General features: G+C 41.6%; 4 protein-coding genes across 13 annotated transcripts in view; all 4 read right to left on the bottom strand.

The window, feature by feature from the left end:
• Nucleotides 1-1230: 1230 nt before the first annotated feature.
• On the bottom strand, nucleotides 1231-2252 carry LOC108110182 (probable maleylacetoacetate isomerase 1). The gene is made up of 3 exons (XM_017219111.2): nucleotides 1866-2252; nucleotides 1484-1814; nucleotides 1231-1428 (listed from the first exon to the last, which is right to left on the bottom strand). The coding sequence occupies exons 1-3, from the start codon at nucleotides 2149-2151 to the stop codon at nucleotides 1299-1301; spliced, it is 747 nt and encodes a 248-aa protein (XP_017074600.2). The 5' UTR covers nucleotides 2152-2252; the 3' UTR covers nucleotides 1231-1298.
• A 146-nt stretch (nucleotides 2253-2398) lies between these two features.
• LOC108110184 (probable maleylacetoacetate isomerase 1) lies at nucleotides 2399-3482 on the bottom strand. Its single transcript, XM_017219127.2, has 3 exons — nucleotides 3065-3482; nucleotides 2673-3003; nucleotides 2399-2617 (listed from the first exon to the last, which is right to left on the bottom strand). The coding sequence occupies exons 1-3, from the start codon at nucleotides 3342-3344 to the stop codon at nucleotides 2488-2490; spliced, it is 741 nt and encodes a 246-aa protein (XP_017074616.2). The 5' UTR covers nucleotides 3345-3482; the 3' UTR covers nucleotides 2399-2487.
• A 666-nt stretch (nucleotides 3483-4148) lies between these two features.
• Nucleotides 4149-7527, bottom strand: LOC108109580 (probable maleylacetoacetate isomerase 2). 3 transcript variants are annotated; one of them, XM_017218166.2, is made up of 4 exons: nucleotides 7116-7527; nucleotides 5516-5693; nucleotides 5118-5448; nucleotides 4149-5018 (listed from the first exon to the last, which is right to left on the bottom strand). In XM_017218166.2, exons 1-4 carry the CDS (start codon nucleotides 7137-7139, stop codon nucleotides 4889-4891), a joined length of 663 nt encoding a protein of 220 aa, XP_017073655.1. In that variant the 5' UTR covers nucleotides 7140-7527; the 3' UTR covers nucleotides 4149-4888. The 3 variants fall into 3 exon arrangements, with proteins under 3 accessions (XP_017073655.1, XP_017073656.1, XP_017073649.1); XM_017218167.2 differs by lacking the exon at nucleotides 7116-7527 and adding an exon at nucleotides 6051-6086; XM_017218160.2 differs by lacking the exon at nucleotides 7116-7527 and having other exon boundaries at nucleotides 5516-5890.
• Nucleotides 7528-8033: 506 nt separating this feature from the next.
• The window catches only part of LOC108109525 (mucin-5AC), a 36200-nt gene continuing 20992 nt past the window's right edge, over nucleotides 8034-23241 (bottom strand). For 4 of the 8 annotated variants that reach the window (XM_017218106.2, XM_017218090.2, XM_017218114.2 and 1 more), the window contains exons 3-11: nucleotides 22559-22844; nucleotides 21865-22496; nucleotides 20320-20438; nucleotides 19456-20209; nucleotides 19019-19390; nucleotides 15928-18957; nucleotides 15706-15864; nucleotides 15067-15518; nucleotides 8034-13757 (exon numbers count right to left, since the gene is read on the bottom strand). In XM_017218106.2, coding sequence (XP_017073595.2) covers nucleotides 13616-13757; nucleotides 15067-15518; nucleotides 15706-15864; nucleotides 15928-18957; nucleotides 19019-19390; nucleotides 19456-20209; nucleotides 20320-20438; nucleotides 21865-22496; nucleotides 22559-22787 — 5889 coding nt within the window. In that variant the 5' untranslated portion in view covers nucleotides 22788-22844 and the 3' untranslated portion in view covers nucleotides 8034-13615. Of the gene's footprint in view, nucleotides 13758-13782; nucleotides 14566-15066; nucleotides 15519-15705; nucleotides 15865-15927; nucleotides 18958-19018; nucleotides 19391-19455; nucleotides 20210-20319; nucleotides 20439-21864; nucleotides 22497-22558; nucleotides 22845-23241 lie in introns of those variants that run through there. The other 4 variants (XR_001772517.2, XM_017218122.2, XM_017218133.2 and 1 more) reach the window with 4 other exon arrangements.

Below are 23241 nucleotides of genomic sequence, written 5' to 3'. Positions count from 1 at the left end.
TAGCAAAATATTTAAATAAAATTTTAGCAAACCAAATCCCTTTCTGAGTGCAAATGAACCGAAAAAAAAAATAAAGGATGTCTTAATATTGAACTAAAGAAAACCAAAATGCAAAATGAAATCAACGATATTTAGTTATGCTCTATTTACAAAGTATAATCAATTGAAGTTTTTTAAAAATCAAGTAGCAAAGCAAACGATTTTATAGATTTATTCAGTTAGCATTTGAAAATCGCAATGGGAAAAAAGGTTCACACATAACCACGGTATATAACGTATGTAGGTTTTCTTTTCCGTTTTTTTTCTCTCAACTTCATTTATACGAGATATAGATTTGAAAATGGAAAAACCAAAAAAGGATAAGACAAGTAACACAAAACAAACAAACAAAATAGTCTAGTGAAATCTTTAAAACAATTAAATCAAAAGGTATCCCTACAAGAAGATTCTTTAAAGTAGCTCATTCAAGTTTTAACAAATCGAGAAAAACCAAAACCAAAACCAAACCAAAACCAACATAATTTTTGCAATTAAACAAACGAAAAGAAAATGAAAATGATGAAAAACTTGTACAATTGCGAACGAAAAGTATGCAAAAACAGTTACTCCTCTCTACGTACATATATATGCATAGCTATATAACCCCCAAAAATGAATCATACTCGAACGAAAAAAAACCAAAAAAAAAACAAAAATGATGATTATAATGATCCAGATTGCGACTAAAACTAAAACTAAAACCTTACGGTAATGGCGCACTAAATGGCCAACAATAATGAAAATGAAAGCTAAGCTAGGTAGGCGAGGTCGATCGGTGACGATGATGTTATACGATACAGTACAGAACATGCATGTATATCGAATGTAATGGTTATGTTATGTAATGCGTCCGCCGCATCTGTATGTATGTAATAGTATTTATAGTAAAAATTTGTTGAATACATATATACACACACACCACAGCAGAAGACACAACCACAGAGATAAAAAACAACCAAAACACACACTCTCCAACCAGGAAAGCCAATAAGTGCATACTACCACATACATACACACAGAAACATTATAAAGATCCGCATCCAGGATGGAAAATTAGAAATGCAAAGTTAGGTCGGTACATAAATGAATTACGTGAATTACACATTACACATTTAAGAACGATTATATAAAAATGACAAAACTAATAAAAATTATATTATAATTCAATATGGTTTTACTTCGATTGTGAAGGAGGGTTTTTAAGGTTGTTTAATATCAAAAAAGTAAGGAATGTCTTTTACATTAGTCTTCTATATTTCTTATTTCTTTAAAAATTCTGCTGGACAGTCTGGCTGAGTGCTGGGATGAGTGCTTTTAAAGGCATCCAGTAGTTGCAGTTCTTGATACAAGCGAACTGTAGTGGGATATGGACTCAAGTCAACTTTGTATCTACAAAAATATTGATAAGTAAGAGGAAAAGAAAGAAGGTCCTAGAGAGCCTTACCTTCTAGCATTGCGAACCTGAGGCACAAGACAAAGATCAGCCATTGTAAGCTCATTTCCCACACTGAATTTTCCTGCTGATTGAGAAAGCACAGTTTCCAGGCCACGAAAGCCATAGGAGATCCAGTGCTGAGCCCATTTCAAGCCCTCATCCTTGCCCAAATGATTCTGAACTGCAATATTTTGCAGAGGCTGAATGCCCGAGCATATAAGCTCTACGATTTCCCGAACCTTAGCTCTCTTCACCGAATCCTGGGGCAGAAGTGGCACCTCAGGACGCGTCTCATCCAGGTAATGCATTATGGCCACAGAGTCGCACAGCGTATGTCCATCTATTGGTTAAGAAATTTTAGATTGGTAATGATTAAGAAACTATTACTTACCAATCTCCAAAGCTGGAACCTTTTGCATGGGGTTCACTTTTCTAAATTCATCTGTGTAGACATGTTTGTTGTCTGTTTTTACCAGAGATGTAGGTTTAACTTCGTAATCTATTCCCTTGATTGCCAATGCTATGCGAACTCTCCAAGAGCATGAGCTTGCCCAGAAAGAATATAGTATAGGCTTTGAGTTGGTTGATATATTCCGGGATAAAGCCGTGGATCCAGAAGAACTGCATAAGTGCGCTAATTGCAATCCTTTATAGGGTAACTGTCTAAGTGCAGCCATTTTTCTTTTTTAAATCAAATAGTATCTCGTTTTTGTTTGAGAACACAATTATTACCACTGATGAACAAATCCGACTGATAATTGATAGCGCATCAATATCATTTCTCAGCTGTTGTTATTGGAGACTTTTTTGGAGAACACTCATTAAAATGGAAGTATATATATGGCTTCTCCCAAAAGTAGGCAATAATGTTTGTACCAAGCATGTATATTACATTTTTCTTTTTGTATATATGCAGTTTTTTAATGTTTTTATAAATTTTAAAATATCGTTTTATAATAAAAAAAATAAATGCAATTTAAACACCTTTAGCAATCCATGCTCTAAAGTTCTTACTATTTCTGAGCGAATTTCGGCGGACAGTCGGGTTGTCTGTTGGGATGAGTTGTTATAAAAACATCTAGTTTTTGTAGTTCTTCGTCCAAGCGAACTATGGTAGGATAAGGACTTAGGTCAGCTTTATATCTGGAAAATAATTAATAAATTAATAAGTAAATAAAGAAATTAACAAGTTTCTTACCTTCTGGCATTGCCAACCTGTGGCACGAGACAAATATCAGCCATGGTTAGTTCATCTCCCACACAGAACTTCCCAGCCGACTGTGAAAGAATTTTCTCCAATCCTTGAAATCCACGATTTATCCAGTGCTGAGCCCATTCTAGACTGTTGTCCTTTCCTACGTGATTCAGGACTGCGCTATTCTGCAGTGGCTGAATGCTAGAGCCAATGAGTTCCACAATTTCTCGGACTTTGGCTCTCTTAACAGGATCTTGAGGGAGGATTGAAGGCTGAGGACGAGTTTCATCCAGATAGTGCATTATGGCCACCGAGTCACAAAGTGTATGACCATCTAATATCGTATGATAGTTAGATTGAAAATAATTTTATATGTCACTTTTTTTATCACTTACCAATTTTCAAGGAAGGAACCTTTTGCATGGGATTTACTGCTCTGTATTCCTCTGTATAGGCATGATCGCTGGCTGTTTTTAACAAAGAAGTGGGCTTAATTTCGTACTCTATCTTCTTGATTGCAAGTGCTATGCGAACTCTCCAGGAACAAGAGCTTGGCCAGTAGGAATACAGAATAGGTAAAGAATGTGTTGACATTTTGCGGACGTAGGAGTCAGAAGTCTTGTTTAACTGCGCCAAAAGGAAGCTTTTATTAACAAACTGTCTAGCTGCTGCCATAAATTTCTTGTCAAATTAAACTGAATCTTTCATCTGTTGAGTAATACAATTTATAAGCCTGCGAAGAAAACTTGTTTACCTATGCTAATTGATAGCGGGTCTAAGCACAGCTGTTCTGATTGGAGACTTTATTGGCGGAACTATCGATAAAATAGCTATATTCGTATGGTGCCCCTAAAAGCAGGCAATGGTTTTTGTGATATGTATGTAGAAAGAGGATTTTATGGATATGCAAATTTTTATAGTAAAAACTAAAAAACAAAATTCTGAAAAATCATAAATATTTCTTTTACCAAACTTAAATATTAATTAAACAAATATTTTTGTAACAAAGTTTTTGTTTAGTTTGAAGTTTATTTATTTATAGTATATGGAACTGTTACAATATTTCGGAAATTATGCATATTAGTTGGTTTTTGTATTCAATTTGGTATTCATTTTGGTATGCGAAAATGCGCAGCTCGTCCTATATAATGTATATTTGTAAGATGTGACTATCGGCGTTCGTCCTTCTCCGACGTGTGCATTGTACTGTCGTGCAGGATAGTAAGTAAGTATGTACTTGGCATCGGCAGGCTTACATCTACTCGTACAGGGGTTTTGTTTGTGAAGATACTCTCTCAAGATCCAATTTACATCAACTTGCTAATAAAATTACTGTGCACTTAATTGGATGGCATTATCATTCGTCTATGTGCATTGAGTTGAGATAAGTTATGCTTTATGCTTTCGTGGTATCAAGGAGTCATAGCGACCGATGGAACCATCAAATATAGGCTATACAGCATCGATCGATGCCTTTGCTTAGATCTTTTAAAATACTTAGGATTTATTCGATTTTAGTGTATAGTTTGTATGTTGGTATTTAGTTTACTTATTGGTTGACTGAAGTTTTGTACTTTGTGAACGATTTGTTTAGCATTTGCCCAACTTTGACATGAAGTACTTATACATACATACATCGTTTATATTTGTATATCTTCGATAGTGTTTCTAAATTTGTATTTTTCTTTCGATTTTTTTATGTTTTTAAATCCCTGAATTTGAATTTTGCTTTTCGTCATGAGAGTTTTCCTTGAATTTGTTATGTTTTGTTAGCCTAAATAAAATGCATAAAAATAAGTTACATTTAAAATATATATGAGTTCATCTTTTAGATCATGTTCACAATGACAAACTAAGGGAATCTGAAGAATTTATTATTATTAGTTTTTGTTCCGTTTTTGTTTTTTTTTCTTTTTTACTTTTTTTGAGAATTATGCATTTGAATTTCGTGTGAGGAATTTCGTTAATTTTTTATATCGATAGTATTTTTATGCATTTATGCATATTTAAATGCTGTTAGCAATTTCTTAAATCACATCCGACTGTTTCTGCTTAAATGGAATCATCGCCATCTGCCCCATCCATCCGCCATCGACATCGCCTTCGCCATCCGTCTGCCCACCGATCAGATTTAAGTTCTTAGTTTGTCCTGTGCCTGCGTTACGAACTGCAATTCACTTTTTCGTCTTCCGGCGCTTTGCAGTTGTCGTCGGAAAATTCTATTTGTTGGGCAGCTCCGGCGGACAGTCCGGTTGATTGGAGGGATGGGCCGCCCGGAAGGCGGGATTGCTCTCCAATTCGCGGTCGATGCGGAGTATTATGGGATAGGGGCGCAAGTCCACGTGGAATCTGTAAGATGGGAATAGTTATCAAATAATATTTCACGAAGAACTTCTTACAGTCTTTGAATTACTTGTTTTGATCGATTTACTAATTTTCAATACTCACCTTCTAGCATTGAACACCTGAGGTACGAGGCAGCAGTCAGCCATGGAAATCTCATCGCCTACGCAGTATTTTCCAGCTGAGGTGGACAGCGCTTTCTCCACCGCCCGGAAGCCACGTGTGATCCAGTGTTGGGCCCACTCTTTCTTCTTCTCCTCGCCCACGTGGATGAGCACGATGAGGTTCTGCAGGGGTTGAATGCCCGAGCAGATGATCTCGACAATTTCGCGGACCTTTGCCCGCTTGTGGACGTCTTGTGGGAGGAGGGGTCGCTGGGGACGGGTCTCTTCCAGGTAGTGCATAATGGCCACCGACTCGATGAGGGTGTGTCCATCTAAAAGCGAATAAATATTGAGAGTAAAGGGAATTTTTAAGGTTAAGGGCACTCAAGCTAGACTCACCGATCTGCAAAGCGGGCACCTGCTCCATGGGATTGACCTCGCGATACTCATTACAATGCTGCTCGCCACCGGATTTGATCAGGCTGATCGGCTTGATGTCGTAGGGTATCTCCTTCAGGTTCATCGCAATGCGCACGCGCCAGGAGCACGAGCTGCGCCAATACGAGTAGAGTATTGGCTGTGCGTCGGAGGAGGAAACATTCGGATTAGTAGACATTTTACGACAACAGCCCAGCGTTAAATGGCATGACAGGCCCACAAATTCTATTACGAAATCTATTTATTCTAATTTCGAAAAACACAAATGGCACAGAACAGGTTGCTGCCGCTGATAACGAGTTGGTTTGGGAGGCACAACTAGCGCCTCGGCTAGTCAAACTGGTTTAATCATTTGCATTTGGTGTTGTTTTTATGTTTACTTCGCGATAAAGTAGATCTCTCAATTACGCACTTATCTATCTATTCTATTCACAGAGATAACAATGATTTTCCCCGAGATTTCTCTTTTTTTTTAAAGAGATATAGATATACCCACATGATTCATAATGTCCAGACAGGAGCAACGCCAGCGATAGACTGACAAAAAAGCACAGCGTCAAGTTCGACTTGCACCAAAAATAGCGCCCGACAACAGCTGCAGAGCAACAGTGGAGAGCTTCGGTCGGTTCGGAGGGGGGCACCAGTAGAACCTATACCATATATACCCATATTCAATGGCCGCCGATGAGGACGAGCCCTAAAATGATATACACACAGCTGGCTGTTCCGGCCTGGCCAATCAACCCAGCAGAGCCTATCGACGGGTCGTCGCTGTCGTAGTCATCCCACCCACACACGCTACCATATTCACGGAAAACATAATGAGTTCCCTAAAAGTTCAATGAACTCATGGGAAAGTAAGGACGATGGGTCCGAAATGTCCCGACAACCGACATCCGAGTTATCCGAGCTGCAAGTTCCGTTTCGGTGATCCCGAGCTCCCGAGTCCCGAACTGTGTCGCACCCCAAGGTCGGCTAGGGGCATTAACCTTATTCAAGTTGTCGTTGTCCTGAGTCCGCAGCGCGAAGGCAGCGCCAAGGACACAGGACCCCTGCTCAAGAGAAAATTGGCTCAGAAGTTTCGCCATTCGGTTCGAGAGGGTGTGCTTTTTTAGGGGTTGCTTGCTGAGTTCGCGAGTTGGAGTTTGAGTCAAAAGCATAGAGCAGGGTTGTCGAGTTGTTCCTAAAACTAAACCCATTATTTTTTGTCTTATGAGATGATAAGATAATGATTTCAAAATTCAACAATCAAACCCAATTAAAGTTTTTTAGTAGCTCATTCTAAAGATTCCATATTCCCTTCCCACTAATTATCCTTTTTCTAAACTTTCGAACGCCTGACAACCCTGTTTTTGCAAACTTTTGCAGTGTGTACGCGAGGGAGGAAAGCTTGCCGTTGTGCGCAAAATCAAATTGCGGACTCGGAGGCCGGGGTATGAGTGAGACCCAGGCTGCGACTGAAGTCAGAGATTTCTGGCCGCGTGGTATGAGTGATATTGCGAGGAATGGGTTTTTGCCAAATGCTGAATACAAGGCGCCAATGACGCTGGGATTCGCTTACCTTGGCTATGGCCGATAAGGACATAGCGTTGTGGTGGTACTTTGAGTAGTTAATTTTGAAGCCGTTTAGTGCAGACGCACAACCCCGATTGAAAGTTAAAAAAGGTTACGATCCGAGCCGGTTTAACGGTAAAGCGGAACTAATTACTTTAAGGATATATATCCTATATCCTTTATCCCGCACAATTCGATATATCGAACACCATTCACTAATTGCCAAATATATATATATATATTATATGGCTTGATCTGACGCACAGTTCTGGCTGTTTTATGCTTGCAGCCGCTTTGTAAATGCACTCAAATCCTCAAACTGAAACCGCTTGGGCAAGCGCTGAGGCAAAGGATAGCGACAGGATATGAAGCCAGGACGCAACTGAACACACTGAACTAAATAAACGAGTGCGAAAGCGAAAGCAAAAGCGAACGCAAAAAGGACAATGACAAAAGCCAACAACAATGTCAGTTGAACGAGCGTGTGTGTGTGAGGGAGGTCCACCGCGAATGGGAGAGAGAAAAACAAAGAGAGAGAGTGAGAGCGCAGTGCAGCGGTAATAAGGGAAAATGGAGGAGAATTGCAAAGCTTTTGGGGTTGCGTCTCAGCTAAACTTTCAAAGGGTTGTATAAGCAGAGGGACTAAAATGTATGTGGTACAGTAGACACCTACGATATGGGATTAAAAAGGATTTCTAATACCAACTTTAAAGTTCTAAATTCAGTAAGTTGGAATAGTTATCCAAATTTTAAAAGTTATATTTTATAGTTTTATTTTATAGTTATATTTTAAGCTTGGGATTCGAGATTAAAGTTAGGATTATTGATAACGTTTTGCTTGGGATTAAGGCTGATGATAAAGTTAACTGTTAAAGCTTCTCTCTCCAGTTGTACTGAAATTCCAACCCATTAAAAACATCTTCCATTTAGTTACGACCACCACTTTATTTTCATTTTGTGTTTTTGTAAGTTTAGTTCATTTTCATTAAATTTGCTCAAATCATGTTCGATTAAATTACAAGTGCTTAAACCTAAAAGTATGTATGTACGTATGTATGGACTAAAATAGTTAACAAAGTTTGGCAATCAGTTACAGTTAGTCAAAACGAGTCCAAAAACGAGTTCATTACGCATGTACAACCAAAACAACAACAGGAAATTGAATAAGTTATATATAATTATTAATTTCTTAGTTTTCAATATTCGTTTTTCCTCATACTCTGACCTACCCTTTCCTTGGCCAGGTTACGATTAGTAGAAATGCAACAATGTGTAAAGCGGCTCAAAAATTAACCGCCACAACCAATAGAATATCACACCAAAAATGGTAGAGTCCAACAGATCCAACAGAGATTCTAAAATCAGTGAGTGAGTGTAGAGTCTTAGTGAGTGTGTGTGTGTGTGTGTGGGAGAGTGTTGAGGAGTGCATAGTGGAGAAAGAGAGAGTGTGTGTTTGTGTTTTTCATTGAGGGACGCGGACCTAACTAGCTTGGTAGGATGCGCGAGGGCAGGATCTCCAAGGATCTTCAGATCACAGGGAGAGCCCATCCTGCCCAGAGGTTTGTGCCTGTACAGTGTGCTCTCGCGGGTGTCCGGGGCGTGGGCTTTTTTTGGGTACAACATTCATAAAGTTTATCTACCTCGGCGCTACCTAAGTTGTCGTTGTCGTTTTGCTAGCTAACAAAAGTAACTGTGTATATATTATGTATAAAATTACCAACAAATTCATAAATTATTGTTGTAATACGTTTAGAAAATAGTGTCCATATATATCATCATGCTGTCTTCACACTTAGCCTAATGTGTTTTTCTTTTTTATGTTTTTTGGTTTTTGAAGAATTGACTACTATTAAATGGCAAATGTGTGCCATAGTTTCTCTTTCCACTTTTCTCGTTTTTTTTTTTGTAGAGTTTTCGTTTTTTTGTAGAGTTTTAGTTTTTAAATTACATACACTTCACATACACATGCAATACACAATAATCATTGTAATTGTAATTACGTTAAATGTAACTGGTAACATCATGCTAAATACAGTATTCCTCCATTATAGACAGTTTGCACATTGCTTCCTAAGAACCATTACCATCCTACTGCCTACTGCCTTTCATTACAGTTATCAGAGATTTGACTTTTAGCAAATACGTAATTTTTTAAAAATTATTTGGAGGGAATATTCATGATTTTTTTCTTTTTGGTTTCTTTTTTTTTTTTTGCAAATATCTCTTACATATTGATCATTTGTGATGTTCAGAAAATATTTCGTTTATCCATTGTAAGATCTGGTAAAAACAATGAATGATGTACGTTAAACGAAGAGACGTATCTATTTTCGTTGAAAGAAATGCATTAGATGTGATGTATTATTAGTTATTAGGTACCAAAAAGTGTAAAGCAATGTTGAAGTTAATTCTGCGTTTAAATAAAAGCATGTAAAATGCATTAAATCTATTTTTGATCATCAGTTTACAACCATGAAAACATTTAAGTTTACATTTACTCTTATTATGTACATATAATAGATGTACCATAAAATATTCGTTCATATCAGAATATTAATATTAGCACTGTATAAACGTACATTTATATGTGTGTGTGTGTGTGTGTGCGAGTTAAATAGGTATTACATGCTACGTACAATTTACGATCAACAAGAGGTTACAGCATCTCAACTAAATGCCATAAAGTAACAGTTTGCTTCTTTTATATAAAAGTGTTCTTCTTTGCATATTACAGTTAAAACTTACATCGTAGATTTGTGTAGTTCTTTGTATATGGTACTTAATCATAGCAGGGCCGATCAGCCCGACCATTTCCTCCATCGCTTTTGCGAAGGTCATTTTCCGGGCATTTCGATAATACTGAGCGGTAAAGTTTGTCTCGCAATTCATCGTGTCTTTAGGTTAGATCACGATCGATCCTTGTTAGGGGCACAAATATGAAGGGTTCATGGAATGCGTTCAGGAGAACATCTCATAATTTCGTATTGTTTTTGTTTTTGCTCGTCAGTCTAAATACTCTGAGATTCCGCATTTGAAAGCAAAGTTCTTGAAAGAGGTGCTTAACAGAAGGTCCTGTAAATACTATGATGACGCTTAAAATGTCCACTTACTTGGCTAAACAGGAATGCAATAATGCACTGGTGTACACGAAGGTGTACGGACTATGTATACATATATATGTATATATATATATATATTATATCTTTGTTTTCTGAATGGATCTCTCGATTCGTTTTAAATAAAATTGATATGTCTAATAGCTATTATCAATCGTTTTCAATTTCAAAAGGTTTTTTGTATTGTATTTCGAAGTAATTCTGTTGCGTTTTCTAATTTTAATATATCGGTTTTTTGGTTTTTTGGTTTTTTGTTTGTTTGGTTTTCAGTTTTCAGTATGACATTTATGATAGTATATATGTATATCTGTACGATTTACAAAATATTGCAAACAGATGCCGAGAAGAAGTAAACCACTCATGCAACTATATAGTTTCTTTTGTCAATTGGAATGCAAATTGTATATATATATATATACTGATGATTTTTGAATGTGATTTCGACATTTGAGCTAGAATTAGTTTGGCTTTTGAGGAATCTGGAGGCGTGTGTATCGCCACTATATACAGTTTACTCTAAAATACGTATCTTGTATTGCATAAATACAGTTTATCTTTACATTCGCTTAATGAACAATCACAACGCAGAGTTTTCGAATAAAAGTGAGTGAGGTGGAACCGCTGACGCTGATGATTCCGGAAATTATCGCTCGGAAATACATATCGGAAGTCATATTCAATGTCACAGATTGTCCTTTACTATTGTTTAACTATTTGGAAAAGCGAAAATAAAAATGCCAGACCAGATCGGGTGAAAAATGAAACAGTTGAAATCATTTAATTGGTAAACGATAAACATTTTGGCACACTAAATGAAACTTAAAATAAAATATAAATAAATTAAGTAATAATATTAATAATAATAATATCTACTGCATTTGACTAGACGTTCGAGCAGATGCCTAACATTATCCATTTATCCATTCTTCTTTGTCTTTAGGAAACTTTTTTGAAAAGCAACAAAGTGCACACACATGTGAACTTAAGCTAACGTTAGCCTAGATTTGAACACTTACTTAAGGATAAACACTCATTTGTGGATACTTTATTTAATAATACTTAAGACTTATATACGCTTGAAGGCATTTGAGCATAGAACAGAATCAAACTCAGGCGGAAACGGAAACATGGGCATGGAAATGGAGATGGAAGCGGAAAACGGAAAACGGAAGACTTGTAGAGAAAATGCACACAACAAAGGATGACCATTTAAGATGGGAACGGGATATAGGTAATTGGTTTTCTTTTCTTTTTCTTTTTTCTTGTATTTGTACGCGAGAAAGTCTTTAAACGGCTGCGAAGGCCCACAACAAACAGTTACCGAAGGTGCTTTATGGTGGGCTGCTTTAGCTGTATTTGCTTTTAACTATATCTGCTTAGGCTTATTGTATATAACACCGAAAAATATCCAAGAATTATGTTGTCCGTCAACTAAATCTATGACTATTTTAATGATTACTAATGCCAAGGAAAAATAGAACAGCAGACTGATAAAAAACTCCTTTATGGGTGATTTGTATATCTCTCTATTTTGTTTTCCCTTTTTTTCCTCCATTTATTTACAGCACCCTATTCGTAGTGTATTTTCTTGCAGTGTTGTACGATAAGAAAAAGTCACGCCATCTAGCGGCGAATACAACCATAAGAATTGCTAATAGTTCCCATCTTCCAAATTTCTATACCGGATCTGCGGTGGTGGTGGTGGTGTTTTGGTGATGAGTGGAAAAGAGGAGCTTGAGAGGGGAAAGGCGGAAGGTATATTAGACTAAACGTGAGTATTTGGTTTTGGTTTTTGTTTTAGCCCTGCATGCATTGGTTTTACATTAAACTAGATTAAGTTACGCCATTGTCAATAACATACCACCCGGCATTGGCCTCAAAAACGTTGTTGAATCAATTGATCAATTTGTTGTAGTACATTAGCTCACTGTCCAAATGGAAAACGTGTGATTCTTGTTGTTGTTGTTGTTCAAATTACTGGCAGATTTACTGTTGTACCATTTAATTTAATATATGCTTGTATATAATAACTATGTATATATCCTAGGCCTATATAAAACTGCACTGTGAGTGTCTCTGTGTTTGGTTTTCATTTTGTGGGGTTTTCTTTTTGGAGTTAAAACCCTCGTTGTTTGTGTTCATTATGTTTTTTTGGGTAGGAAGGAGGGTTGGGCTTGGGGGATTCTAGAATTATAAATAGATTAATGTCTTTTATGCGTTTTGGAGAAATTTGAAAGATATCCTTCCTTATCGGTTAATTTGCTAGACTCATATTTACAGTGTCTCTTACAACCTACAACGTTTGCGTTTTGCGTTAAAAGTAAAAGTTAAAACTTTTCTCAACTTCCGTTTTTTCGTTTCTTTTTTTTTACAATTGGTGTGCATTGAATTTTGTTCACGTTTAGCTAAAATCGTTTTTGATCTCACTCAATATCACTTGATTTCACTAGATTTTCTCTTTTGGGTTTTTCGGTTTTTTGGTTTTTGGTTTCTCTAAGCCATAGTTCATAGTTCAATAGTTTAGGTCTGTAGGTATAGTATGGTAAGTACAATCTAAGTAAAACTTCAACTACTCGGAGTTGCTGACTTGCGTCGTCGTTAAAACTAGAACAACAATCATATATCGCATACATCGTACACCTAGGCATGTAATTATATATCAATTATGTATATATATATAGAGATTCTCTTATTGACTAGACATTTATCGCCCTAGTAAAGTATCAGTGTAGTGTGTTGCAACTATGTACGAGTATTTGAGTAGAAAAACTTGTAGTTAACAGTAATTATGCACTAGTATTTATCATAGATCGGGATTTCGCCTTACCTTTAGCCATAGTTTTAGTATATAGTTTTAGAGTGTGTCTGGGTGTGTGTACATCTACAGTCGAGTCGAGCAGAATAAACGCCTACATATAGTATATATAAAAAACGGTAGGTATACATTTACATAATATTCGTATCGTATTTCGTAGATATTACTAGTACTTCAACATAAATATTGCACTTGTCTACAATAGTCAATAACAATTCAATTTGAACTTTTACCAATCTTTGGCTAGACTTACAATCTACAGCGAGTCGCAGTGTTTTCCTACTTAGTTAGTTAGTTAGAGAAGTGATTGATAGGAGTGAGATAGAGAGGTCTAGGACTAGGGCTAGGGCTAGAGATAGATAGATAGATCTAGTGAAGAAATGCCTTTAACTACTACGTACACGTGACATTGATTTTTAGACTCAAATTCGTCTAAGCATAAATTCTAACAGTGGTAAACAATGCTTGCTGCTTGCTTAATGCGATTGTCAATCGATTTTTGTTTGTTTTTTCTTTTGGTTTTCCTATATAGCTATATATAGCTTATCCATATCATTCCTCTTCGATCCTCGATCCCTACGACGGTGTGGTGATGGTTGATGTAGCTACGGCGGTCAATCCAGTTCCAGCCTGATGATTAAGCTGATGTTTCTGATCCGGCTCCTGGACGCGATGAGTCTTCATATGCGCACTGCGACTCTTCACCTTATTGAAGACCCTACCGATAGAAAAGAGAGCAGAGAACAGGGCACCATGAGAACACATAGGTCTGCAGTCTACATTTCTCTGGACTACGAACTACTAGCAGAATGCAGACTAGGCGGATTAATTGGACATTTAGATATAATATGAAGCACATAGAGTTTATATTCGTAGCACATGCATAGGTATATAGGGTATATAGATATAGCTGGGCAGAAGAAAGTCATGCAAAGATACGAAATAGACGTTTGCTTTTCAATTTTCTGTTCACTTCTTCTTACTTAGCCTGGTGTGGAGTTTAAATTTGCTTTTGGTTGTTTATTTAATAACTATGGAAAATAGAGAGTTTATGTTTAGGAATACAAAAAAAAGAACAAAACACAAAATAGAAAACATTTAAATTAGTGATTAATTACATATATATCTTAAAGGAACGGAAGAATTGAGAGTGTGCGCTTGAATGATACAGCAGCTCTGGGATTGTGATCTCCGTATTATAAAGGAACCAGATACAGATCACGTCGTAAGCCAGCTGTTCCAATATACATATGAAGGGTTTTATATAATATTTTTTTTTTATAATATTTACAAAAGTGGAGAAAGTTTATTCGAAGACAAATTACAATAATACACAAAATTAGAGAACAGAGAGATCAAGTGAATGGAGCGTGAGAACGGAAGAGGGATATCGAAATTAACCGAAAGGTGAGAACGAAAGTCGAATCTCTCCTACTTACCGGGCGTTTGGCCAGCGAGCTGTACGTGTGGACTTGTGGAGCTGATATCAGTTACGGTTACGTCTATTTGCGAGTTGTGATTCTTCGCTTTAAAATTGCAATTTATCGATTTATTCGTATCGTATTCGTTATTTGATTTTTGATTTTGTTTTTGAGGGGATTTCGCATCATGGAACAATACAATACAACAACAATAACAACAGTTAATATATCGCTTGATGAAAACTCTAACTAACTTAAGGCATAGTAGTCGAAAAAACTGTCATACGAAAGGAACTAAAGTTGGTATATCTACTCAAAACTAAAACTTATTGGAAAGTAGTAGAAAGTGGGGGTAGCACATAAGACAACTCAAAACTGAAGAGAACTTAGGAGTTTCTCGAAACGATAAGTACAGTGAACTCAAGATCTATTAATCAAGAAGAACTCGTATACGGCATACGATATACACAAGTTATTTTACGGTACAGCGTGCGTTTACGATCTCAACTCAAGTCAATTACGGGCACTCAAATCGCTTGCGGATTTTCGAATTTTCATACGATTTTCACGTGTTTTTTGGTGGAAATTGCTTTGGGGGAATCTTACTTGCCGCACACCTTGCAGGGGAACTCGCCCTCCTTGGCTATGGGTAAAGTAGTGTTGCCAATTGCCGTGTCCATTTTGGCCGTGGCTGAAAGCGCAGACGATGTTGCTGTCGTTGCATTTAGATTCGAATTGCAGTTGCTGCCGTTTTGACCCATGTTGCTGCCGTGGCTTGCTGCTGCTGTTGTAGCATTGCTAGTTGGGTTATTGCTGTTGCTGCTACCTAGTGTTGCACATGCGTAACTGCTGGTGTTGTTGCTATTGGTGTTGCTATTACTGCTCGAGGAATTGGCACTATTTGCCGTGGCATGTTGCATGTTGCTGTTGCCGCTGTTATTGGCGTTGCTGGTGCTACTGCTGCTGCTGCTGTTGTTGTTGGTGTTGTTGCTGCTGGCACTGCGACCATAAGCGTGTATGCGGACATGGCCGTGCAGCGCCGCTTTCGAACTGAAGCTCTACATTCGGCGCAGGCGAGGGGATTGGCAAGATTTTTGGATTTTTGAGCGTTATGTACAAGAAAGAAAGTAAACAGAAAGAGCCAGTGAGGTAAGGTGGGATGTTGGCCTTCGGCTTGGGGGAACTGCCATTCGTGCTCGGGCTAAGGGGGACATGCTGCAGTGCATCTTAGAGCCTACAACTTACCGCTGAACAGTCGGCGATCTCGCAGACATAGGGCTTCTCCACAGCGGGAGCAATGACGACCACGGGCTCCATCTTCAAATGCGATACCTTGTAGTCCACGCACAGTTTCTTCCAGAAGTAGTACATTTGGACACATTCGCCGGAGGATTTTGTCTGCAGCTATATATTAGAAGAATCTTCAGTTCCATTCTTCAAAAGATAGTAAATTAAAGGGGTTCTCACCTCACTAGCAATCTTGCCAAAGTCCTTGCCGTGCTTCTCCAATCCCCGCAGAAACTGCTCCAGCTCATAGGCCGTCCACTTCATCTGGAAAGCACCGGACTGAGTTTGCAACAGGGTAAGCACAGCCGCCGCAGAGTTTCCTTTGGCCTTAAGCAGCGTTTGGAGCGCCACCTCCTCGGAATGACTGCCCATGGGCACGGCCGATGACTTGCTGAGATCAATGTAGCGCATCAGGATTTTGTCATCCTCCTGCACCTCCGGATTCCACATCATCTCAGCGCACAGTGAGTCCCTTGATGCCTCCTCGAACGGCCGACAGCTGGGTATCTGGGCTTGGTATGTCGAACCCAGATTAACCTTGGATTCATCAGAGAAATCGACCAGGCCCACCGAATCCCCAAAGTCATCGTCGAAGGCATCGAAGAGTCCCTGACCCAGTTGCTTGCGCACGTTGCAGTACAAGCCAGTGCCCTTGCGATCCGGATTCAGGATGGGTGCGGGCGTGTAATGGGTGCGGGATGGTTTGCGCAGTTTGGAACGATGTGGCGACAAAGTGTGGAACTTGGAGAACTTGTGCGTCTCCTGGGGAGCATTGGAGCGCAGGCGACGCTTCAGTATGGAATTGGTTTGGTTGGACAAAGGCTGTAGATTGGCCACGCTTGGGGGGTTGGACAGGAGACCGGGTAGGGGTTTGTTAGCCACGGTTGTCGTATTGCCACAGGCGAACAACAGGCCCGCATCGATTTGGCCTTGATTGGCATTCATTTGGCAATCGGTGGTGAGCAGAGTTTCGTTGCCCCCGGCTGAGGCGTTGCCATTGGAAGTGGTTGCCCCGCCATAAAGCAGCGGTTGCAGCAGGCTGTTCAGTGGCTGCATCCCCATGCCTCCCTGACTGCTATCTATATACTGGGTTTGGCTGGTAACTTGAGCAAATCCATGACCACCCACTAGGGGGAGCATAAAGTCACCCTGCTGCTGACCCACCGCTGGCATGGAATCCGTTTGATTGAGTGGTTGCTGGGGCAACAACAATTGTTGATGCTGTTGCGGTGACTGCTCCTGCTGCGACTGTTGCTGCTGTGGCTCTTGCTGCTGCTGCTCCTGCTGCTGATAGATGCTGTTGCCGTTGCCCTGCAGAGGCTGCTCCAGGGGTTGTTGCATGTTGGTCGCCTGCAGGGACATTTGCTGCCTTTGCTGACCAAATTCTCTTGGAGAGGAGGACAGCAAAGGGTCCTCTGAGTTAGGCATCATCTGGGATTGCAAACCCAGTCCAGGCAGATAGTAGAGATCTATGATATTCTCGCCCTGCTGCTCGCTGCTCAGCTGGAGTTGCATATTCTCATCGGGCAGGACTTCCCTCAAAACCTGCTTTACATCCTCCGCAGAGCCTATGCCGCTGGTAAAGAAGGATTCCGAAAGCGGTGAGGTGGCATTCCTAGAGTCATTGAGAAACTCCTGATCCTCATCCAAGAACGAAAGATTCGTCTCGGCAAACTCCCGCAGATCACACTCGGTGTCATCGTTCGTGCCATTCAGCAGATCCTCCACTTTAATAGACGGATCGAAGCTACTCTCCTCCAGTACCGACTTCAGCTTCAGAATCTTCTCGTTGTCGTGCTCATTTAGCTGCTCAATGGTGGCTTCGCCCTCATCCGTCTTAAAGTAGATGTGCGAGAAGTCCGTCTTGTCCCCAAAGAAGGTGTTACTGGCATCCACAAACTGGGCAGCTGCATCCTCGATAAACGGTGAACTCTGGGCCATGTTCTCGTGACTCGAAGGAGGAGTGGGATAGGCCAATGGCGAGTGAAGTGGCGAGGCTAGGACACCACTTCCACTGCCCCGCATGCTGGCTATCGCCTGGATCTGCGAACTGTTCTGCATGATCAGCTCCTTGGAATGGAATTGCTGGAAGGTGGGCAACGGCGTGGTAATCGCGCCGGATACAGTTCCAGATCCAGCATTGGCTTGTCCACTTTCCGGCTCCAGCTTCACCAGCTGGGTGTGCGCACTATCGCCGGCTTCGCTCAGCAAAGCAAAGTCCTCGGAATGTTCGCTCTTGATCTCCTCGTCGTTGAGGAGCTCCATGGAGTCAACCGTCTGCAGCAGCATCTCGGTATCCGAAACGTTGTACACTTCGGCATCATCAAAAAGATCGGTGCCATCGCTGGTATAGGTCACCGTGTAGACTCCACCTCCTCCACTTGAGATCACACTTCCCGTTCCGCTGGCATTTCCACCTCCTCCCGTGATCTCTTGATTGGGAGCAATTGTCAGGGAAAGTGGCGTGCCATCAGCCAGTGAGAGATTACCCGAGGAACAGTTGCCAGTACTATTGCTCTTTACCAGGCTGCTTAAACTGCTCAGCTTGCTTTTGGTTGACACCACCTGGACATCGGAGGGTATGATCACTGTACGATTATTGTTAGTAATGATCTGCCGTCCAACCGTCTGCATACTGCCACTACCCCCAATGGTGGTCAACTCGGTTACAGCACCCACTGCATTGGTTGTTGCTCCACTGGAAGTCATCATTAAACTGGACCCTATTTGGCCTTGAGATTGAGCCTTCTTAGAGGTGACAGCAATGCGAGTTCCTCGCTTTAGGAGCTCTATGAGTGTGGAATCCTTAGGATCCGTATTGGTGGCCGTGGAAATGCCACTGATCGTGCCTCCAGCCTTCAAAGCTGTCAGAGCACTCATTGTCGTGGTGGTGGGCACATTGTTGGTGGTTATAGTGATTGTGTTGGTGCCACTACCTAGATTGAGAGTTTTTGCCTGCTTCTGACCTCCGCTGAAGATCTCAATGCTCTGCGGGAGACCAATCTGCTGGATACTCAAACCATTGCTGCTCTTGATGGTGGTGGCCGCTGGGAGAACAGCTGTTGTGGTGCCCGTGGTGGTGGTCATCGTCTGCGTGTGACTGCTGGTGCTGGTCTTCGGGTTAAGGAAGCTTTCCAGGTCGCTGATTGATCGACGCAGGGTGGTGGTGGTGCCACTGCTGTGCGGTGGTGCCGGAACCACAAAGGAACCCTAAACGAAATGGGAAATTGTTGTATTTTTTTAGACCTTCAACTTGGTTATATTTCCTCACCTTAGTCATGTCCTTGCGCTTGCTGATGATCTTCTCCTCTATAAGGGCCCTTACTCCTATGCTAGCCGTCTGCAGGGGTGGACCACTGGAGTCCTTCTTCTCGCTGCGCTTGGTTTCCGGATCCTTCTTGTAGTAGCCGCCATGCAGGCGCATGTGCCCATTGAGGGCGGGTATGTTTTTGAACTTACGGTGACAGAGATTGCACTCGACCGGCTTGTCGAGCTTGACGATGTTGAGCAGGTGGGGATTCATGTTGCCCACAATTTGTGGACTTAGCTCCTCCTCCTTGACCTCCACGGGTGAGTTGGAGGAGGGAGCTACAAGCTCAGAGTTGTCCTCAACGGTGACGGTCACATTCTGGGCACTATTTAGCTGTTAATGATAGAAGATGATATGATATTCTGATTTAAGATTGGTTCTACATCTTAACCCCTTACCAATTGCATGTTCCAGGTGCGCGGTCTGTTCTGCGATGGCGACGAGTTGGTGTTGATCTTGTAGGAGCTGACACTCGTTGGCGAGGAGACGGTGACCTGGGCACTTGTCTGCTTCGTTTGCTGCATAATCTTGCTGATGAGATCCAACTGTTCTCGGGTCAGACCCTCGCCCTCGAGGCTCATGCCGTCGCTGAGTGTTATGGTGGGCGAACTGGCGGCTATCATAGTGCCACTTGAGGGTGACGGGGCCATTGAAATTGATCCTGAACCCGAACCTGATCCCGATCCCGCTGACGAAAGCGATGAGCTGGCAGATGAGGCCGTGGAAGAGGCATTCGAGGAAGTCGATGTGGTGGGCGACAGTAAGGTCACGCCCGTCTTGATCGGCAGGTTCATGGCCTTAATCTGTTCCTCCGACAGGGCGATACCAGTGGCCGCATCCACCACCGAACTGCCCGTGGAAATGTAGGTTCGAATGCAGGTGGCTCCGTCCGGGGAACTGGCATCTCCGCTGGCCGTAGCCGGCGATAAACTCAAAGAGCTTGTGGCCACACCAGCACCACTGCTATTGCTGGTACCACTCGAACTGGCGGTGGGCGATAGCGATTGACTGGTGGTGGGTGTGGCTGCTCCACCCGCATGGTGATTCTCCGAGTGACGCCTTAAGGATCTGGCATCACAATAGGATTTGCCACAACCATCCGCCTTACATTCGTAAGGCTTCTTGTTCCGATGAGTCATCATGTGTCCGTTTCTAAGAGAAACAAACAAAGAAGAGTGGGTGGTTCATAGGATCAGTGGATCAGTGGTTTTTGTAACTCAACAGATCAATAGATCACTAGTTAGTGCGCCTCATTTACTTACAAGTGATCTTGCCGCTTGAATGCCTTCGAGCAGAGCGCACAGATGTATTTCCGCTCGTCGCTGTGCGTCAGTTTGTGCTTGGCCAGCGCCGAGGCATTTCCAAAGATCTTGCAACAAATCTATAAAAAGTCCAAGTGAAAAACGTAGGAGAAATGTAATTAGCACTGGCTGTCGGCTGCCCTCTAGATAATTGAAAGCGCTGCGGCCGTCGCTCGCCGTTCGAACATTTTAATGAGCCACATTGCGTATACGTTATGTGTGTAGTTTTGGGTGTTTTTTTTCGTTCTTCTTTTCTGCGGCCACCACACACCGCATGCTAATTACGACCAACGAATTCCGTAACCAAAAGCTGGGCCACATTCATACCCTAAACTATCCGCAGGAACAACTGTGGACGAGCATGTGGACTGGACGAGGTTATGTTTGATTGCCTGCAGCAGGAGTGAAATTTCAATTCCCCGATGCTGCCGCTGACCAAACATTTCCTCTCCACATCCGCAGTATCGTAAAACGCGTCATAAAATGTACTTTATCGTCGTACTCTACAGTAGATGCGCAATAACAACAACAACAACAAAGAGAATGGAGGAGGAGGACTTTAAGCCGCAGCACTTTGAGCGGCTGTCAGTTTTATTGACAGACGTCGAGACGTGTTGAATGCCCCTGGCGAGAGCTGTTCGATATGTCAGCCAGTGAGTTTTGGATGTGGAAATTTTTCACACGGCTAAAAAGGGGTTCTAAAATCAATATTTGGCTTTCGAAATCTATAACTAGATGGGAAGCTGTGTTCTGGAGGCAGGAATTTATGTTAAACGCTATAAGGCAGGTCCGAAAATAAACCAAAGTCAGCGATGTGGAAATTAGCACGGAAAAAGATCTTATTTTGGGTTTATGAATTAATTTTATAAATGAAATTGGCAAGTATGTATAGATAATTAGTTCCTAAGATCTTGTTTTCATTTGGAAATTAAGTTTCCTCTTTGAAGATTAAATTGTCTTTAGTTTCTAATATTTTCTAAGGTAAGCACCTTGTAAAACACTTTTCCTCAGTGCAAGAAATTTGTTCAAAGAATTCTATTGAAACGATTTCTACCCTTTGATGGTCTTTCCAACAATTTCCGAGTTATTAATTCTTGCAACTTCTAAGCCAATGGAACTGCCCTCTTCTTACAGCATCCCAACTAGACGGGCTCTGCGCTCAATTAGCGCCGTGCATAAACACACCAGACTACGGCCATATAATAATATTAGTTCCAAGTGGCTGTCCGGCGGACTTTAACGAGTAGAAGGGGCAACGGATTCAGAGGCGAAGGCACTTGCGAGAACGCGTACGCGTTTCACCTGCCACTCGAACGAGACGACCTTAATGTCTGTTTATAAATATTGCACGACTGTCTGTACGACATGTTGGCATGGCTCAGAATGAGCGGCGATAAATTGGCGATTAGGCCACGGATATATATAATATATATACTACACACACACACACAGGCACACATATATAAAAGATATACCGCAAAAGCCGCAACGGACTTTCATACGCACCTGACACTGCTGCGGTCCGTGACGCGTTGGTGAGGATAATTTGGGTCGATTTTTCACTCGTGGCGCTTCGACGCTTATGATGCCAATACCGTTGGCGGTATTGCTACCGTTTGTAGATGCCGTAGATGAGCTTAATCCACCACTAGTGGGAACATGTCGACCGGTGCCCTTGAAACTTAAACTATGTCCACCGCCGCTGCTGCTGTTGCTGTCGTTGCTATTGCTGTTGCTGCAATTGCTGTTGCTGCTGCTATTGCTGCCGACACTGATGCTGCTGCCCACTGAAGAGGCGGTACTGAAGTTGCTACTATTACTGCAGTTGCTGTTGTTATTATGCTGATTGAGTAAACTGGCCGCGCTGCTGGTGCTGCTGTTGCTCATAATCTGCGCCAATGTCGTGACATTGGTGACTGTGTTGCTGCAGCTGCTGCTGCGGATCAAGCAGTTCTTGATGTAGCTGGTGTTGGTCTTGCTATGGCCACCAACGCTGTTGTTCGTCGAGGTGCTAACGGACTGTACACTACGCCTGGTTATGGTTATCTTATTGGGATTCGTCAGATGATTGCTGCTCGCCGACTTGACGGAGCTATTGCTTGAAGTTGCTGCTGTGATTGAGTTGTTGTTCTTAAGAGCTGTAGGATTAAGGAGGAAAGTGAGACAATAGTTCAATGTCAATAATATATAGTTAACTTACAGGCTGTTTGAATGGTGCCCAAGACATCTGCCAACATTTCCGGATCCGGATAACCGATGGTCAACGCATTCTCTAGCGTCGACGCTGGCGCATTCGCAGCGCCATTTGATGACGTCGTCGATGTGGCTACTACGGCTGATGCTGTTTTCGTTGCAGCTGCCTCCAAGGCATTCGCATCCCGCAGTTGCAGAGTCACGGATCCTTCGGTGCCCACGGATGCGCTGCACATCAACACGCGCGGCGCGCTGCTGAGAGTTGTCAATGGCAGGTGGATGCTTTTTGGTACCTGCGGGCGGTAAGTGCAAAATGCAGAACGCAATCTCAATGGCTGATAATTCATCTGAGACAGTGGGTCTTTGAGTAAATGAGATCGGGATGGGAGCATATATATGGGGAGAGGGCGGCATGGAGACAACCCGAAAACGTTGCCAAAAGGCGAGCAACAACGATGGCTGTCAGGCGAGATTAGTCGAGATTATTGATAATTCGCGGCAACTGTCGCCTAATGGACGACGCGTCGCATAATTAATTGAATTTAAATGCATTTCACTGACTACTGTGCCATGCCCACAACGCCCACGGCCCCCAGCGGCCAGTAAGTACGGAAGCGCATTGAGCATTCGCCATGTAGCCCATACATTGTTTTACTCAAAGAAAAATAAACTATATGTTTCCGTATTGTA

The sequence above is a fragment of the Drosophila eugracilis genome, unplaced genomic scaffold, assembly GCF_018153835.1.
Source record: "Drosophila eugracilis isolate 14026-0451.02 unplaced genomic scaffold, ASM1815383v1 contig_47, whole genome shotgun sequence".
NCBI classification, from domain to species: domain Eukaryota; kingdom Metazoa; phylum Arthropoda; class Insecta; order Diptera; family Drosophilidae; genus Drosophila; species Drosophila eugracilis.
The sequence above is the reverse complement of the archived record's forward strand: the minus strand, read 5'-3'. Positions and strand labels throughout refer to the sequence as shown.

What these genes read in the sequence shown, in the direction of transcription:
- LOC108110182 (XM_017219111.2), bottom strand. Translation starts at nt 2,151, where the DNA reads ATGGCTGCACTTAGACAGTTACCCTATAAAGGATTGCAATTAGCGCAC. An exon ending in GGTTCCAGCTTTGGAGATTG is followed by an intron (nt 1,815 to 1,865) that starts GTAAGTAATAGT and finishes CTTAACCAATAG; the next exon opens with ATGGACATACGCTGTGCGAC. An exon ending in CAGGTTCGCAATGCTAGAAG is followed by an intron (nt 1,429 to 1,483) that starts GTAAGGCTCTCT and finishes ATATTTTTGTAG; the next exon opens with ATACAAAGTTGACTTGAGTC.
- LOC108110184 (XM_017219127.2), bottom strand. Translation starts at nt 3,344, where the DNA reads ATGGCAGCAGCTAGACAGTTTGTTAATAAAAGCTTCCTTTTGGCGCAG. An exon ending in GGTTCCTTCCTTGAAAATTG is followed by an intron (nt 3,004 to 3,064) that starts GTAAGTGATAAA and finishes ATACGATATTAG; the next exon opens with ATGGTCATACACTTTGTGAC. An exon ending in CAGGTTGGCAATGCCAGAAG is followed by an intron (nt 2,618 to 2,672) that starts GTAAGAAACTTG and finishes ATTATTTTCCAG; the next exon opens with ATATAAAGCTGACCTAAGTC.
- LOC108109580 (XM_017218160.2), bottom strand. Translation starts at nt 5,732, where the DNA reads ATGTCTACTAATCCGAATGTTTCCTCCTCCGACGCACAGCCAATACTC. An exon ending in GGTGCCCGCTTTGCAGATCG is followed by an intron (nt 5,449 to 5,515) that starts GTGAGTCTAGCT and finishes ATTCGCTTTTAG; the next exon opens with ATGGACACACCCTCATCGAG. An exon ending in CAGGTGTTCAATGCTAGAAG is followed by an intron (nt 5,019 to 5,117) that starts GTGAGTATTGAA and finishes CCCATCTTACAG; the next exon opens with ATTCCACGTGGACTTGCGCC.